The 16,887-nt window shown below is 44.1% G+C and overlaps 1 protein-coding gene across 5 annotated transcripts in view; it reads left to right on the top strand.

Annotated features, from left to right (window-relative positions):
• PXK (PX domain containing serine/threonine kinase like) overlaps window positions 1–16,887 on the top strand; it is a 53,271-nt gene that overhangs the window by 26,626 nt on the left and 9,758 nt on the right. For all 5 annotated transcript variants that reach the window (XM_028719601.2, XM_028719599.2, XM_028719600.2 and 2 more), the window contains exons 5-16: window positions 1,674–1,751; window positions 3,862–3,935; window positions 5,545–5,619; window positions 7,226–7,330; window positions 8,033–8,134; window positions 10,236–10,397; window positions 11,694–11,811; window positions 11,938–12,016; window positions 12,657–12,705; window positions 12,922–12,999; window positions 13,585–13,671; window positions 14,822–14,891. In XM_028719601.2, coding sequence (XP_028575434.1) covers window positions 1,674–1,751; window positions 3,862–3,935; window positions 5,545–5,619; window positions 7,226–7,330; window positions 8,033–8,134; window positions 10,236–10,397; window positions 11,694–11,811; window positions 11,938–12,016; window positions 12,657–12,705; window positions 12,922–12,999; window positions 13,585–13,671; window positions 14,822–14,891 — 1,077 coding nt within the window. The remainder of the gene's footprint in view (window positions 1–1,673; window positions 1,752–3,861; window positions 3,936–5,544; window positions 5,620–7,225; window positions 7,331–8,032; window positions 8,135–10,235; window positions 10,398–11,693; window positions 11,812–11,937; window positions 12,017–12,656; window positions 12,706–12,921; window positions 13,000–13,584; window positions 13,672–14,821; window positions 14,892–16,887) is intronic.

The following is a 16,887-nucleotide window of genomic DNA, read 5'->3' as shown; positions in this document are numbered from 1 at the left end:
TCACCGGCAAATTGTGCTCTAAGTGTTATTGGGAGTCCTGCCTCTGCAACTCTTCTGCCCAAGATTTGCCCATCTTCTGTGGGTGCAAGCAGGCTTTGGTTTTGGGTGGTATTTTGCATTTCATGATTACTTAGCCAGACTTTCACAGCTCCCCCCCCCCCGCCGCTATTTATCTGAGGGAATATTAGGACTACAGCAAGAGATCCCCATCCATTTCAAATCTAAACTAAGGAACTGAAAAGCGTCCTGTTCTTTCTTCAGCCCACCAGCTCATGGAAATGCCTGCTGCAGTAGCTGCCGTATCCTTGTTAGGCTGTTCTGCTTAAACATTTCACAGCTCAAGGCCTCATCTCCCACTGCGCACTTCTTTCATCCTTAGAGATGAAACACCTGAGCACAGTGGGGCAACGTGAGAATGGAATGTTGTTTTTAACTTTTGATTTCCTCGGCTTCTCGCTGCCTACTGTGATGCAACCTTCCGTGCTGATTCACAGAATATTTGTCTTCATAGAAAACTGTAAACTAGGCACATGGCCATTTTGTGTGTGCGTGCGTGTGCACGAAAGGAAATGTAACAAATAGCAAATATTCCAGACAAATGACAGAGAATATCTTTTTTGTAGGCTTAACAGTGTCCTTGTAGATAAGAGAGACTTCTAAAGAGATTATAGCATCCTTGGTTGACTCTTACTTCAGAGGTCAAATATTTTATTTTATCCAGCACATCTGATTCCACACATTATACAGATGCTTGTGTCCTTTTTTTCAGACAAGGGCCAGTCAAGAAGGGTAGGGTTATTTGGCCAGAGCCTCAGATTTAGAAACTTGTTGACTTTGGGGCATTTGATAAATTTCACAACTTGTTTTTGTGAGCATCAGACACACACATGTCGTTTAGACCTGCAAATTTAAGCAAAAAAAGATGTGACATGATAAAAAACTTTTTTGTTGTTGTTACTTGAAAAAGGTTTTGTTAACATTTATGAATATTTAAAATCTATCTGTTCTAGTGGCATAATATTTTGGTGTCTTATTTTATTTCCATATGTCATGTTGTTGTTGTTGTGGCTAAGGACCTCAAAAGCCTGAAATGACCTAGGCCTCTCTGGACCTCTGAAAGGGCCTCACATGGAAAGCTACCAGGGTTGTTAGATGTTGACAATTAGGATTGCCGTTCCTGATTTCAACACCAGGCTACCTTGAGAGAAAAATTATTTTATCTAGGGCAGGGATGGGGAACCTGTGACTCTCCAGATATTATTGAACTCCAGCTCTCACCATCCCTGTCAATCATCCATTCTCTCTGGGACTGATGGGAGTTGTAGTCCAGCAATAGCTAGAGGACCACAGGTTCCTCACTCCTGATCTAGGGACTCCTCTTCTTAAATAGAGTGTTGTAGTCTTTGCTGAGTTTTGCCCTCATGGAAGCTTACCAATCACCTCTTTTGGTGGTGGGGTTGTCACCTGTTATACCCATATAAAATAATTTGTGGTGCCTAGTCCTCTGGTTTTAAATAAAATCCCGGGAAGTGTGTGTACTTAAGTTGAACTAGAGTGGGAAAGAACCCTCTGATGAGAGTCCCTCTCTTGTGCAAAACGTTATAAGGTAACAGCTTCACCACTGACCCTTGTTAATATGTGTACCTGACGGCCACCCAAAATTTTCTTTGCAGAGATTGCCTTACAGCACGTTTCGATGTTCTTTCGGTCAGAGCCAAAGTGGGAAGTGGTGGAACCGCTAAAGGATATCGGTAAGAGTTTTTTTGCTCGCTAGGTAAAGCGATTGCACCACAAACCACAGAAATGTGCTGTCGGCTTATCCAACCCAATTGAGTGTCCTCTGAATAGCAGCAGCAGCAGCAGCAGCAGCAGACATGATACCTAGACATGATACCTTCATGCAAAATATCAGGCACAAAGAGGGATTTTGTTCTCTGCCGTGGTCCGATTGCACTAGTGGAAGCATTCTTTGCAATGTAAACAAGGGGCAGAGGGCAGGGTTAAATTCCTCTACCCTTCCCTCCTAGTCTTGATCCAGATGGCCTCCCTCTATGCCTTCTGTTTACTTAAAACATAATAATCATGCAGTTGCTAATTTAGTCCTCTTCTAGTTTAAGGTAAAGGTAAAGGTACCCCTGCCCGTACGGGCCAGTCTTGCCAGACTCTAGGGTTGTGCGCTCATCTCACTCTATAGGCCGGGAGCCAGCGCTGTCCGGAGACCCTTCCGGGTCACGTGGCCAGCGTGACAAGCTGCATCTGGTGAGCCAGCACAGCACACGGAACACCGTTTACCTTCCCGCTAGTAAGCGGTCCCTATTTATCTACTTGCACCCGGGAATGCTTTCGAACTGCTAGGTTGGCAGGCGCTGGGACCGAGCAACAGGAGCGCACCCCGCCACGGGGATTCGAACCGCCGACCTTTTGGTCGGCAAGTCCTAGGCGCTGAGGCTTTAACCCACAGCGCCACCCACGTCCCTGGTCTCTTCTAGTTTAGCCTTCCGTAAAAGCTTTTCCCAGTGGTAATGGCAGAGACTGAATCTAGGTCCTTTTCATGTGCCATGTCACCTTGACCATTAAGCCTTGACCATTTAATACTTGTGTCATATATTAAGTTGGTGATGATGATCAAACCATAGCTGTCGACGTTTCCCTTTTTTAAAGGGAAATTCCCTTATTCCTAATAGGATTCCTTGCAAAAAAAGGGAAAAGTTGACAGCTATGGATCAAACTGTGGACCCTGATATGTTTCTGGATTGGTTCCCCCTGTTTACTAGACATTTATCACTGTGTATCAGAACACTGCGGTAGTTCTGCCAACCTAGCAGTTCGAAATCACCTCAAAGTGCAAGTAGATAAATAGGTACTGCTCTGGCGGGAAGGTAAACAGCGTTTCCGTGCACTGCTCTGGTTTGCCAGAAGCGGCTTAGTCATGCTGGCCACATGACCTGGAAGCTGTACGCCGGCTCCCTCGGCCTGTAAAGCGAGATGAGCGCCGCAACCCCAGAGTCGGTCATGACTGGACCTAATGGTCAGGGGTCCCTTTATCTTTTTATCAGAACACTCCTACAGTTTGAGGCCCTTTTCAAGAGACAGACTTCCCCCCTCCCTCTGTTATGCTTAAATTTTATTCAAATGCACATTCCATGCACACACCTCTATATTTACATTTAAAACTTGAAAATGAATTAGAAAGTTTGTTTCATGTAAACTTCTGATTCTTTGCGTTTTCTGCTGTAGACGAGAAAACTAAGGCTTGAAATATAGTTTCCACAAGTGGCTTTTGAAAGGTGGAAGAGAGTGTATACATAGGCATGTCCCACTTCAGACTATTTAGAGAGAACCAATGCTTTTTTTCTTAAAAAAATGTTTAGGGGTGCTCTCATTTTGACTCAAGAAAATCACCACTTTTTTCAAAATGGGAAAAATAAATACAGTAAATGGACAAAAGCACAAAGATTCACAAAACGTTTAGGAGTATGCGTACCCCTGCGCACCCCTCAGGGAAAAAAAGCACTGGGGAGAACAGTCATGAATCAGCCCGTAACACAAGTAATCCAAATATTATTTTTTAAGGACCACCCACGTCCACACAATTTAATGCAATAGTGCATTTGTACAGTTGATAGTGAAAAGTCCCTTTCCTTTTCATTTGAGACAGTGAAACAATGAGGTCGTATTGGAACAGACTTTCCGAACTAATTGGTGTTTATAGAAAACGCAGAATGCTGCAGGAGAATTGGGGTCATGTTGGGTGCACGCCTGGCCAATCTGCTTATCTGAAGGTGGCTTGTGTAGAAAATGAAAACTTTGATTTGGCAACTTCAATCTATTGGTAATCACGTGGCCGTTTTCTTTTTTTAGGGTGGAGGATACGGAAGAAATATTTCTTAATGAAGATTAAAAATCAACCAAAGGAGCGGCTAGCGTTGAGCTGGGCAAGTTTCACTTTTGGGGAGTTCTGTCATCTCTTCCAAGGGGGTTGGCAGCATTTTCCGAATTTCTTCCTTTTTCACCGCACTTATACATAATGCAGTTTTTAGTAACCGCCCACTTTGTAGTGAAGATACTGTGAATCTGTAGGAGTATCACGACGTAAACTGGGCTACAGCAGACAACCAGCATGGGACCCCAGCAGAGATCTCTGCCAAGGCTCATGCAATCTGCGACTCATACAGCCCACCAGCCTCTGGGGGACAGCAAAACAAATCTTATAGGGTTAATACAGAGATTTCTTTCCGCTCTGGCCTTTTGCCTTGAATGTCCATCAATGGCTCAAGCAGCCTTGAAACCAAGACTTTGAATCATGGAAGCAGTTACTCAGCACAGGAGCCAAGATGACAAAAGAAGTGCGCTTCTATGACACCCACCCCTCCTAATAGTGCAGATGGGTCCTAAAAGTAAACACGAGAGAGACGAGAAGGGAAGGAAGATGAGGCCTATTGTGAGACATCATTTAGTGGCAATTGGGCATGCTGTATTCGCAACAATAGTCTTATAAGCTCAGTTGGCTAGAGCGTGGTGCTGATAATGCTAAGGTTGCAGGTTCGATCCCCATATGGGACGGCAGCATATTCCTGCATTGCTGTGTGGGTTGGGCTAGATGAGCCTGGGTCCCTTCCAACTCTGGAATTCCATGCAGAGCAGGCTGGGACCAGGGCCAGACGCAGGTGGAGCTGTGGGTTAAACCACAGAGCCTAGGACTTGCCAATCAGAAGGTGGGCAGTTCGAATCCCCGCGGCGGGGTGAGCTCCCGTTGCTCAGTCCCTGCTCCTGCCAACCTAGCTGTTCGAAAGCACGTCAGAGTGCAAGTAGATATATAGGTACCGCTCTGGCGGGAAGGTAATCGGTGTTTCCGTGTGCTGCTCTGGTTTCGTCAGAAGCAGCTTAGTCATGCTGGCCACATGACCCGGAAAAACTGTCTGTGGACAAATGGCGGCTCCCTTGGCCAGTAAAGTGAGATGAGCGCCGCAACCCCAGAGTCGTCCGTGACTGGACTTAGCTGTCAGGGGTCCTTTACCTTTACCTTTAAGGATGCTTATATGTCCATACTTGCATGTTTAAGTGAAATTCTCCCCCAACCATTATACCTGGTTGGTGGGCGCGGGGGGGGGGGAGGGAAGGATTCTTAGGACCACTAACACCATCTTTATGATTCTTGGGCAGTGGTACCCAGGAGGTGGCAGCAGTGGCATGGCCAGTGTGGTGATTCAATGGAAAAGCAGTAGGTTGTGGTCAGTGTTGTGCTGCTCCATGCTGTAAAAGAGGGCTGGGGTGACGGGACGGGGGAAGCTCTTCAGACAATGCAGGAACAGCAGTGCTTCAGATGTAGTCGCTGTGGGCCTTCCAGATGTTGCAGACAACAACTTGCAATATCCCTCTGCTGGTTAGAGTTCATAGGAGTTGGAAGTCCAATGGCATCTGGAGGGCACTGCGCTGGCTGCCATTGTGGTGCTTCAGTTACAGTGTGTGCTTGTTCTTTTAATCAGCGTGTGGTGTTTTGCTTGTTTTTTGTCATTTTGAGTAACGTAGTCATTGTATTTCCAGGCTGACCTGGGCCCTGACAAGTACCTGTCTGACAAAGATCTTCAGTGCGCTGTGAAACTTCTTTCTTCTTGTTCTGTGAGTAGTTTCTTTATTTGTTACTTTTAATCCACATACTTTCCTTGGTCCAACACAAAACTTCACAGAAGTCAGTAGTGCACAGAGGTGACCGTATCCCATCTTGATTTCAAAGCTTGGCCCTTGGGCTACCTACCACCCATGCATCATTCTTAAACTGGATGGGCATTTAAAGTGGTTTTCATTAGCTGTGAATCTCCCTGTCACAGCTGGCTAGGAGTTTATTTTGAGCATTCTCTTTTTGTTAAGTAAATACATTTTATTTGTAAAAATAAATACATTTTAAAGTGTAAAAGAAATACATTTTATTGCAGGTTTTGTTTCTTGTGTTTTGTTTTTTAAATATGTTTTTATTGCAATATTTTCTTGGGTAACAGTAGAACAGGCTTTCTCCACCTCAGCCCTCCAGATGTTTTGAGACTACAATTCCCATCATCTCTGACCACTGGTCCTGCTAGCTAGGGATCATGGGAGGGCCTGAGGTTGAGGAAGCCTGCAGTAGAACATACAGAATCCCTGTTTTCAAGTTGTAAATTTTGTCATGTTCAGAGAGCGAGACGTTTTTGTTATAGGCAATAAGGGGTTGAGGGAAGAGAGATGTCGGAAGAGAGATGGGAGGAAGGGGGAGGCAGTAAAAGTTCATTGCTCTCCCCGTTTGGGATCCCCAGCAACTGGCAATTCTGCCTTTCAGCAGTTAAGGTGAAACATAGCCATCTTGGCTAGTAGCCATTAAAGAAAGCTGCATTGAAGACTTGTGCTTATTATTTATTCAAAAGCAAGCCCCACTGTGTTAATGGGGATTTTAACTGTGTGGATCTGGTAAAACAAGGTGTGCAACCATAAGCTCTGCAGGAACAAAACAAGTTTATTTGTGAGCTAATTTGTGCAAACAAATGAACGACCGTCATGGTTTCATCCCAAACACCATGTGCAGTAGCAACCTTGTATGCCCTTCTATTTTATCACTTTAGGCGTTAGGTACTTATTTACAACGCAATAGAAGCTCCTGAGAGTGTCGTTTGGTTTATCTCTGTAAGCAAACACATGTCAGAGTTGCCACCAAAAAGCTGATTATGATGTTCAAAATTTAAACAAAAGTAAAGGTCTCTGCTGGGAAACGCTAATCCTTTAAATGTGAGCAATTGGCCGTGCACAAATTTGTCTAGAACACACAGCAGTGTTTTTGCCAGGGCATCTCTCACTCTTTTGAGCAGACTGTGCTGTTTGCTGCATACTGGGGGCGGGGGGGGGGGGGGACCGATCATGCAACAATCTTCTTAACTTACCGTGTGCAGAATGTGCCTGGAACTTGGTCATGTGAAGGAGTGAGTCGTGTTTGGTACAATGAATGTTCAACAAAATCAGGGGTTTTTTATCGAGCAACAGACTGGCTGAGTAAAGCCCCGTTCAAACTGTCATCTTAATCATCCCTTCCCCTAGCTTGGTGCCTTCCAGATGTTCTTAACCATGAGGTTGAAAGGACTCCATATTCCCCATCACTGGTTTAGATCACTGTGAAGGCCGTACTTGCACATCGAACTTGGTGGGACTTAGGATCAGAATGTTAGAAAACTTAAATGTGTTCTCTCCCTTTTTTAAAAAACAGCATCCCTATATTTACAAAGTCACTTTTGCAATGGCCAATGAATCTTCTGCACTGGTAATAAGACCCTTCAGCGAAAAAGGAACACTCAAAGACCTGATATATAAGGTAGGGTTAAGTGTGCTCTTGAGGCGTAATGTTTTCAAGGTACATAAGTAACGTGGACTTGAAGTATTTGCAGAGCGTATTTTTTAGGTCTGCAACACTGAATAAATCTAAAGAACCATTTTGCTTGCATGCTATATATATATCCCTAATAACTGGACAGCAGATTTTTACAACATAGTATGGTGTATATATTCTTTTTAATGAAGTTCTTATAAGCACCAAGCACCAAACTAAGAGGCATTTTCGGCATTTTCAACTTTTCTTTCTCACACACAAGGGGGTGGGAGTGGGGGTGGGGTGTTCCTCTTCTAAGATGTTGCCTGCTATAAGACCTGCATCTAAAATCAAAGAAAACGATGCCTTGCTTCAGAACTATTATTTTACTCATATGCAAATGTAATTACTTAGGATTGTATCCAACTCAAGTTCTACTCGAGAGTGGATCAATTGAAATGATGAACCCAAGTTGTCCATTAATTTCATTAGGTCTACTCTTAGCAGGACTATCATTGGACACAACCCTTAGACTGCAACTCATGTGATTCATTGCCTAAAGATTTCTTTAATCAGGGACCTGCCCTAATATTTTCTTAGTGCACGCAAGGAAAAAAAACTTTTTAAGAATTGAAATGCCTTGCGCTGATGTGATAACTTCTGTGACGTTTGGGATTAAAAACAAAATTGCTGTTACGATTATTACAGGCGAAGCCAAAAGATCCATTTCTGAAGAAGTACTGCAACCCGAAGAAAATTCAGGGTCTCGAACTTCAGCAAATTAAAACGTTCGGCAGACAAATTCTAGAGGTACAGGATTATTTTTTAATTGTCTAAAATAGATTTGCTGTTAAGGCAGACAATCCACTTGGAAGTTCTAAACAGTAACAAAAAGTGTATCTGAAACCCAATTCAGCTGTGAATGTTTTTCCATGTGTGCTAGAAATGTCACATAGGAAGGCAAAATCTGAATGAATTTTCCAGAGGAAAATGGGTGAGGTTTGACTGTATGCGTGCAGGTAGAGGAGACTCTGGCCTTGCTTGCATTTTGTTCCTGTAAAATGTTCCTGGGGTGCAGGTGCAAAGCAGCTATCTAGCACACCTTACCTGGGAAAGGGACCTACTTCTTGCCATATAGAAGTCAATCTGTTTTGAAAGAAGCAGTCCCTGAATACATGCATGCCTGCAGAGCTGGCAGCCTCTCACCCTTTTTCAAACACCCTCCCTTGTGGGGTGTTCCCTCAGCCTCCTCTCCTTGGGAGTCCTCCGGGCAGCTGCTGCTACCATCCCTGGTCTCCCCCCACCTTAAAGAGAGGTTCCTCCTCACACTGCCCCACAGGGGCCTGGGACTTGTCTGTCCATTCCCAGCAGCAAGGGTTGGCAGACTGGCTAGCTGCGCTCCCTCACCCACTTGCTTGCTTACTCCAAGGCCATCTCAACTCCTGGCAACCATCACCCCCTGGCCAGCCCCGGAGGCACCATTCTCCTGAGGAGCTTGTAGCCAGGGCAGCTGCAACAAACAGCTGTGGAAGCCTTGGGGAGGCAGAGACACAAGAGGGCATCAGAGGAGGGAAGGAAGGAAAGAGGGCCAAAGGGCCAGTGTGGTGTAGTGGTTAAGAGCGGTAGACTCGTAATCTGGTGAACCGGATTCGCCTCCCCACTCTTCCACATGCAGCTGCTGGGTGACCTTGGGCTAGTCACACTTCTCTGAAGTCTCTCCGCCTCACTCACCTCACAGAGTGTTTGTTGTGGGGGAGGAAGGGAAAGGAGAATGTTAGCCGCTTTGAGACTCCTTCGGGTAGTGATAAAGCGGGATATCAAATCCAAACTCCTCCTCCTCCTCCTCTGACCATCATTCACGGCACACTGATCGGAAACCACTGCCTAAGATCATTGGAAGTGTGCTAGATGCAGTACATGGCCAAAAATTGCAAAATGTGCGGGAATGTTCAGGGTGGCAGGAAAGGATATATTGTTTATTAATATCCTTCCTAACTTGCGCTAGCAAGTTCTTTATATAGCAGAGTTACATTCCCTTTCTCGTGCACAGCAGATAGCTGGTTGCAGGCTCGTGTGAGCCTCTCACTATTATACAAGTCAGTCTGTCTCAGATTGAATTGTACATTCCTGGTACGTTCCCTTGAATCCCTCTTAAAAGAATAAAGACACCACAATCCTATTCTTAGTCAACAAAAAGTAAGTTTACTCACGTTCAGGCAGTACACAATATCAATCCCGAAGGCAGGCTTAAAAACTTAAAGTTACAAATAGCAACATGTGGATTTACCCCATATGGGGGACAATCCCTGTGCTGCTGTTGGCTGCAAGCCAACAGAGCAGTCCTAGCTGGAAGCAGACGAAAGGAGAAAGAGAAAAAAGGGGTGGGAGCTGTGTGACTCGTCCTTTTGTTACCTGGACAGGTAAGTTCATGCCCACCTCTGGTCACATCCAAGAGGAAGGATGCTCCAGGCCAGGAGGAACAGGAAGTTTCGACTGGCTGGACCAAACATTCCCTTGCATGTCCACTCTAGGAAAACAAGGAATGTTGTACTTGACTGCTACCCGTGGATCACATCCCACAAAATGTGGGTGTGCACCTTATGAGTTTGAGGTGGCTTGAGAAGGGAGGGAAGGTATTTAAGCAAATTATTGACAGAATGGGAAGAAACTGAGGTGTGGCATCTGAAAGGGGAGAGGAAGGGCTATTGGATAGTAATAACAGAAGCATCAAAGGCGATTGGGCAGGGGAAGTGTGAATAGGGCTTGTACCCATCACAGAACGAAAGCCCCCAATTAATGCCCTTTGGGATGTGTGGGAGGGTGTGGGATACATCCTTGGACAGGCACTTAATAATCTTGCCAAGGGAATTCATTTCCTCAAACTAAAACATCTGTGTGCTTGGTCTCCCAGGTCTTAAAGTTCTTGCACGAAAAAGGATTTCCGTACGGCCACCTCCATGCTTCCAATGTCATGATGGACGGGGACACATGCAGGTTACTGGATTTGGAGAATTCGCTGCTGGGGCTCCCCTCCTTCTACCGGTCCTACTTCACACAGTTCCGCAAAATTAATGTACGTCGAGGCAAGCATCTGTGTGTGTGGGAATCCATTATAGATGTCATACGTTGCAATAGTCGTCTTATTTAAAAAGAAAAGCTTTTCAGTAATGCTATGAGAGAAGCTTAATAGAAAGATGTTTAAAGGATGTTTGGAAACACAGCAATATGTGTTGTTTTTTGTTTTGTTTTGTTTTGTTACAAGAGCTAGTTAGCACTTCTTTTTCTGGGAAGAAAGAGGAGGAGAAATGGAGGGTGGCACCAAAAATCAGAAGGGAGAAACCCCTGACTTGTTCTGGTTTTGTTTTGCTAGAGGGAGAGGGAGAACAATAAGCCAACTCTGAAATGCCGAAACCTTGCAGTATGTAGTTGGCTTTTTCAGATAAATATTATATTGCACAATAAATGTACAGTTGTTACTCCTTTGCTACAGTGTCTTTTCACCAAAGAAGGGCATTTGTGAATACCACATACAGTGGTAACTTGGAAGTCGAATGGAATCCGTTCTGGAAATCCATTTGACTTCCAAATCGTTCGGAAACCAAGGCGCTGCTTCTGATTGGCTGCAGGAAACTCCTGCAGCCAATCAGAAGTCACGAAAGTCACATCGATGTTCGGGTTCCAGAGAACATTCGAAAACCGGAACAATCACTTCCAGTTTTTGATTGTTTGGGAGCCAAAACGTTCAACTCCCAAGGCATTTGAAAACCAAGGTATGACTGTATTGTAGTACTGGTGCTGTAAACTTGTGAGCAGAGTACCGATGGATTATCCTGGAGGGGGTGGGGTCTTGTTTTATCACTTGGAAAAGCTCCTCTCTCTATTATAATGTCATACTTAACATCACTTATCTGATGGGATCTCTGCCATATTGGTAGTCCTGAAAATACCTTGTAGAACAAGTTGGATCTTGCTGCTTTCAAAAATTGTTACCTAGTTGTTTTGAGTTTGCTCAAGACGTGAGCTTGCAATATAAGCAGTCAGCAGAGAGGCTGTTTTGTGTCTGTCCCAAATCACAGTTCCCTAAACTTGCTAATCCTCCTGTGGCTCGATCTTAACCCATGCCTGCTCAGAAGCAAGTCCTGTTGAGTACAATGGGACAGACTCCCAGGTGAGTGTGTATAGGAATATAGCCTTAATTCATGTAATTCATGCTTGCTGTTGGCTGTTATTCATTTTGCAGCAAGTACACGCAGGAAGTAAACATTTGTTACATTCGCAGGATCGCTGATGCCAATGGAGAGTAGAGTTCACGTGATAATCACATCGATATTTTAAGCAAGCTGTCTCTCCCTCCCATTTCTCTTCGCAGACTTTAGAAAGTGTTGATGTGCATTGCTTTGGTCACTTACTGTACGAAATGACCTACGGGAGACCCCCAGACTCTGTTCCAGTGGACAGCTTCCCCCCTGCACCATCCACATCTGTAGGTGAGTGAACTGCCCGAAGCAACATTTCAGCCTAGTTCAAGCGGAAACTCGGATTGTTTGCATTTCTTTCATGAGCTTCTACAATTCTCACCTTCAACTTAGCTTCTGTATTTCTCACCCCTTCAGTAACTGTACTGGAATCCATTATTTCTCCCGAAGCCATGAAGAACGGCATGCCTACAGTCTCCCGGCTCCTACAAATGCCGTAAGTCCCTATTTGATCACTCAGTACAGGCTAGTCACTCCTAACTGGCTTTGAGTGACTCACTTGGTCATGGAACCACATGTTTGAACATCTGCTGTATAGTTTTGAAAGTTGCTTTGTTTGCTGTGCATTCGGATGCCGTCACCACATTTTGTGTGGCGGTTCCTGGGATCACGGATCAGGTTTTTGTCTATCTGGATACAGTTGGGCGCCTTAATGAGTCAAGGAGGTGGTGGATTGAACCTTTTGAAATGGCACTGGTTTGCACCACTATTTTAAAAACTGCACTATTTTTTCCCATTTCTTAGAATTTCCGAGCAACACTGGTTAGGAGGCTGCTGTCACCTATATCGCAGCCAAGGTTGGAATTGCAGTCTCGTGGTTTAGTCATTGCACGGCAAGCTATTTTTGCAAAGCAGCTCCTTACCTAGTTGTACTAGTTTCCGCTAAGCTGCTGGAGACTTGAGTTGAAAGGAGCTGCTTCGCCCATTCTACCTTGCCATATGGAGCTTAACCCAATTAGCTGCAGTTCCTATTAGTCCAAGTGCAAAATTAAAAAAACAACAACCCAGCAGTTATGTAGGGTGGTGCTGGCTGGTTGGCTTTTGAATGTGCATTATCTGTTTGTTTTTTATTTCAGGTTATTCAGTGATGTCCTTTTAACAAATTCAGAAAAAACACAGTTTAAGGTACAATTGAATTACATTGATGGCAATTTGCTTTTCATAGTGTATTTTATCTAGCCGTCCCTTCCCAACTTTTCAGTCCTTGACACATTGCTACCTCCCCCTGGCCCCCACTCCCCCTAAGCCCAACAGACTTTTAGAGAATATCTGCATGAATGCCATGTTATAAATATTAGTCTCTGTCACCAAGCTGTGGACCTTTTTCTTTTCGCTTATCAGATCCCCACTAAGTTAAAAGAAGCATTGAAGACTGCCAAAGAATGCATAGAGAAAAGACTAGTAGAAGAACAGAAACAGGTAAGTTTTGAACCTCTTTCCATTAGTGCTGATGGCTTCTCAGACAAATACTGCTAATTACAGTGGTACCTCGCAAGACGAATGCCTCGCAAGACGGAAAACTCGCAAGACGAAAGGGTTTTTGGTTTTTTGAGTTGCTTCGCAAGACGATTTTCCCTATGGGCTTGCTTCGCAAGACGGAAACGTCTTGCAAGTTTGTTTCCTTTTTCTTAAAACCGTTAATACAGTTGCGACTTGACTTCGAGGAGCAACTCATGGAACGCGGTGTGGTAGCCTTTTTTGAGGTTTTTGAAGACTTTGGTGATTTTTGAAGCTTTTCCAAAACTTTTCCGAAACCGTGCTTCGCAAGACAAAAAAATCGCAAGACAAAAAAACTCGCGGAACGAATTAATTTCGTCTTGCGAGGCACCACTGTATTATTATTATTATTATTATTGGTAAATATTTTTATAATTATTTCATTTTATAATGTATATAAAGCAGAGAAAGCTATTACAACAACATCTAATGGGGAAATGGTTTTTGAATTGGTAAACATTTGTAATCTGCTTTGCCCCCTAAGTCCTTTTCTTCTTTTGTTAAAAGATTCATCAGCACAGAAGACTGACGAGAGCCCAATCTCATTATGGTTCAGAGGAAGAGAAAAAAAAGAGGAAGATCTTGGCACGAAAAGTAAGCAGCACTGGAATCTAAGATTAATAATAATAGTTCTCTCAGAATGGGAAAATAGTGTCTATGCGATCATCCCATTTCAAACTGTATACAGTATAACAGGATACAAATGAGAGGAGCAACACTATGTTAGGCAGCTAATTTATCCCTGCTTAAAAACTTTATTAATAAATATAATGGGAAAATAGTTCTATTTATTAATAAAGTTTTAAAACAGGGGTGGATAGCTGCCTAGCACATTGTTGTTTATCTCATTTATATATATCTCTTCTGCCTAAGAAGATAGTGTCTTGGGATCATTCTACTTCTGTACTTGCAGCAACTCTGTGAGAGAAGCTAGAGTTAGAATAAGAAGTTTTAGCTATACTGAAACTTCCTGGCTAAGGGGATTTCAACCCAGCTGTTCCTGATCCAAGTCTAGCATTTTGAACACTACCTCACAATGCGGTAACTTGTGGTAGCTCTGTACCAACTCTGTGTGGGTGGTTGTGGAGTTGGTTCTATGTCAAAAGACTTTGATGTGCACCCTACCCTCAAAAGTTCATAATGTGACTGTCCAGCGGGAGACAAACACAGACTGAAATCTACCCTGCACAAAGGACCACACTACTGGTTCAGTCTACATCCTGTCCACCTCTGCGATGGCACATTTCTAAGCCAGATAATCATTGCTTCTCAAGGTAGTTTCTCATGGGAAAAATCTAAACCTGTGAGGGGAAGGTTCCGCTCATTTAAAGGACGTTGTTCTCCTCCGTCAGCACGTTGACGTAGTCAGAAGAATGGTCCCAGCTAACGCAACGAGAGGGGAAGATTCCAGTTCCAGGTCTCAACACTGCCTTTTGAAACTGTTGTCATGTTTCAACGATAGTAGTGCGCTCCAGTTGCCACTGTGCACTGAAACTGTACTTGCAGTATTCCGAAAGGTGGTAATTGGTGAGGGTTTGGGGCGCCCTGTGTAAATGCTCTTGGCCCCTGCAGTTAAGATTTGTCCACAGGCGCTGCTGCCTGTCATGCAGTCGCCATGCTAATTCTCACAGGGTTAACGCGTGTGAAATGCGCAGGCCTGTTTGGAACTAGGAAAAAGAGTTGCGAAACGGCAATCAGCTAACCACTTGTGAACTGTTGAATCTCTTCCTTTTTGTGCCTGCAGAAGTCTAAACGCTCGTCCTTTGAGAGTGGAGAGGAACAAACGATGAAATACAGCAACTCTAACAATTCAGGTAACTAACTACACCAGGGGTCAGCAAACATTTTCAGCAGGGGGCCGGTCCACTGTCCCTCAGACCTTGTGGGGGGCCAGACTATATTTTGGAAGAGAAAAAAAATGAACGAATTCCTATGCCCCACAAATAACCCAGAGATGCATTTTATAAGACATCTGAAGGCAGCCCTGTTTAGGGAAGCTTTTAATGTTTAACTATTAAAATACTGCTGTATTTTAATATTTTGTTGGAAGCTGCCCAGAGTGGCTGGGGAAGCCCAGCCAGATGTGCGGGGTATAAATAAATTATTATTATTATTATTATTATTATTATTATTATTATTATTATTATTATTACCACTACTACTACTACTACTCATGTAAAAACACCAGGCAGGCCCCACAAATAACCCAGAGATGCATTTTAAATAAAATGACATGTTCTACTCATGTAAAAACACGCGGATTCCTGACCATGGGCCGGATTTAGAACGTGATTGGGCCGGATCTGGCCCCCGGGCCTTAGTTTGCCTACCCATGATTTACAGCAAGATAGGAGCCTTGTTGTGACATATGAGGCACCGGGGAAAGATTTTTTCCTGCGGAGTCTAATGAAGTGTGTGTACAATGCTGACAGTGCCATTGCTATGAGGCTGTCAGATCTCGAGCTGTGAGCTATGGGGACTTTTTCTGGGATAGTGACTTGACTTGCAGTGCTCAGGATCTCCTTGTTAAGCCATTTTCCATATGTGCACAAGGATTGGCACACACTTGGGTTGGCACACCCTTGCCCTGGCTGTGGCAGCAGCCGTTTGCTTATGGTGAGCCTGACTGAGACCAGAAGCTGGAAAATGCACATCATCTCAGCGTGAATTCACTAATATTTCCCTTCTGCTTCTAGCAATTGATTCACCAGGAAGGGAAGGGAAGCTGCTTCCATGAGAAGGGCGATAGGCCCTTGAAACACTTTCCAAGCAGAGCATTTAAATTTTTTTAAAAGAGAGAGATGTGTTTATTAAGTTTTCAAACACAGCAACATCCAAACAAGATTTAAACAATAAAGAATGACTATATAGAGCATGGTATTCCCCTTAGAATAAAATTAATAGAAGGTTCTGCATACTTCTATGTGATAAAAAATATTTCATCAAGGGACATTTTGGAAGCGTTGCTTATCAGTAAGGTAGCCTCGCCACATAGAGAGACGTGTGTTGCTGCGCAGCACTTAGCGACCCAAATTAGATTGTGCACAGAGGATACATGAAGAAACCCATTGGGGTTTGTTGCTTTAAAACAGGCAAGCCTGAAATTGAGCAGTGGGAAGCTGTGGATTTGATCCGAGCAGTGTCTGGGAGGTAGACCATGCTCCCCAGTGGGCTGTTAAATGAAATTGGCCTTGTGTCTTCTTCCCAGTGCGTGGAAAAGAAGCAGGGGTTTGATCAGACAATAGGCCTGTGGAACAAGAGTTAAATACACACAGACACACTCTGATCTGATCTGATCCATGGCCACTGCTGCCTGCTGCAGTTCTCTCTCTAAAAAACAAACCCAGCACTGGGAGACATTTTGTCCAACTCCCACAAATCCCCTAGTTTGACCCTCAAGGATTTAGTAATTCATTACTTCCCAGAACTTTTTCATGGTGTTCAGTTTTGTTCATGACCAGGTGCCGAGAACATCCGCTGACCTGGCAAAACCCACCTGCAAATCCCCTTGTGTTTAGCTAGGAGTACAGTTGGTAAAGTTTCTCACTGGAATTTTAATTCCCCTCCAGGCAAGTTTGCACTAGTTGATCAGTGCTCCTAAGGATAGAATTAGTCCCTCTGAAGCAGACAGAGTAGTGAAATTTGTGCAGGGTTTGCCCTTCTCTGCTGCAAACTGCGTGGCGTGACCCACCGCAGAACACCCTGGCCTTGTTTGCATCCCACCCACTCATATTCTGCCTAGTTCCTCAGCTTAGCTACAAGGCCAAACTGTATCACGTTGAATGCCTCTTTGCATTCAGTGTGCCTTAT

Source organism: Podarcis muralis, chromosome 2 (genome assembly GCF_964188315.1).
Source record: "Podarcis muralis chromosome 2, rPodMur119.hap1.1, whole genome shotgun sequence".
NCBI lineage: Eukaryota > Metazoa > Chordata > Lepidosauria > Squamata > Lacertidae > Podarcis > Podarcis muralis.
The sequence above is the reverse complement of the archived record's forward strand: the minus strand, read 5'-3'. Positions and strand labels throughout refer to the sequence as shown.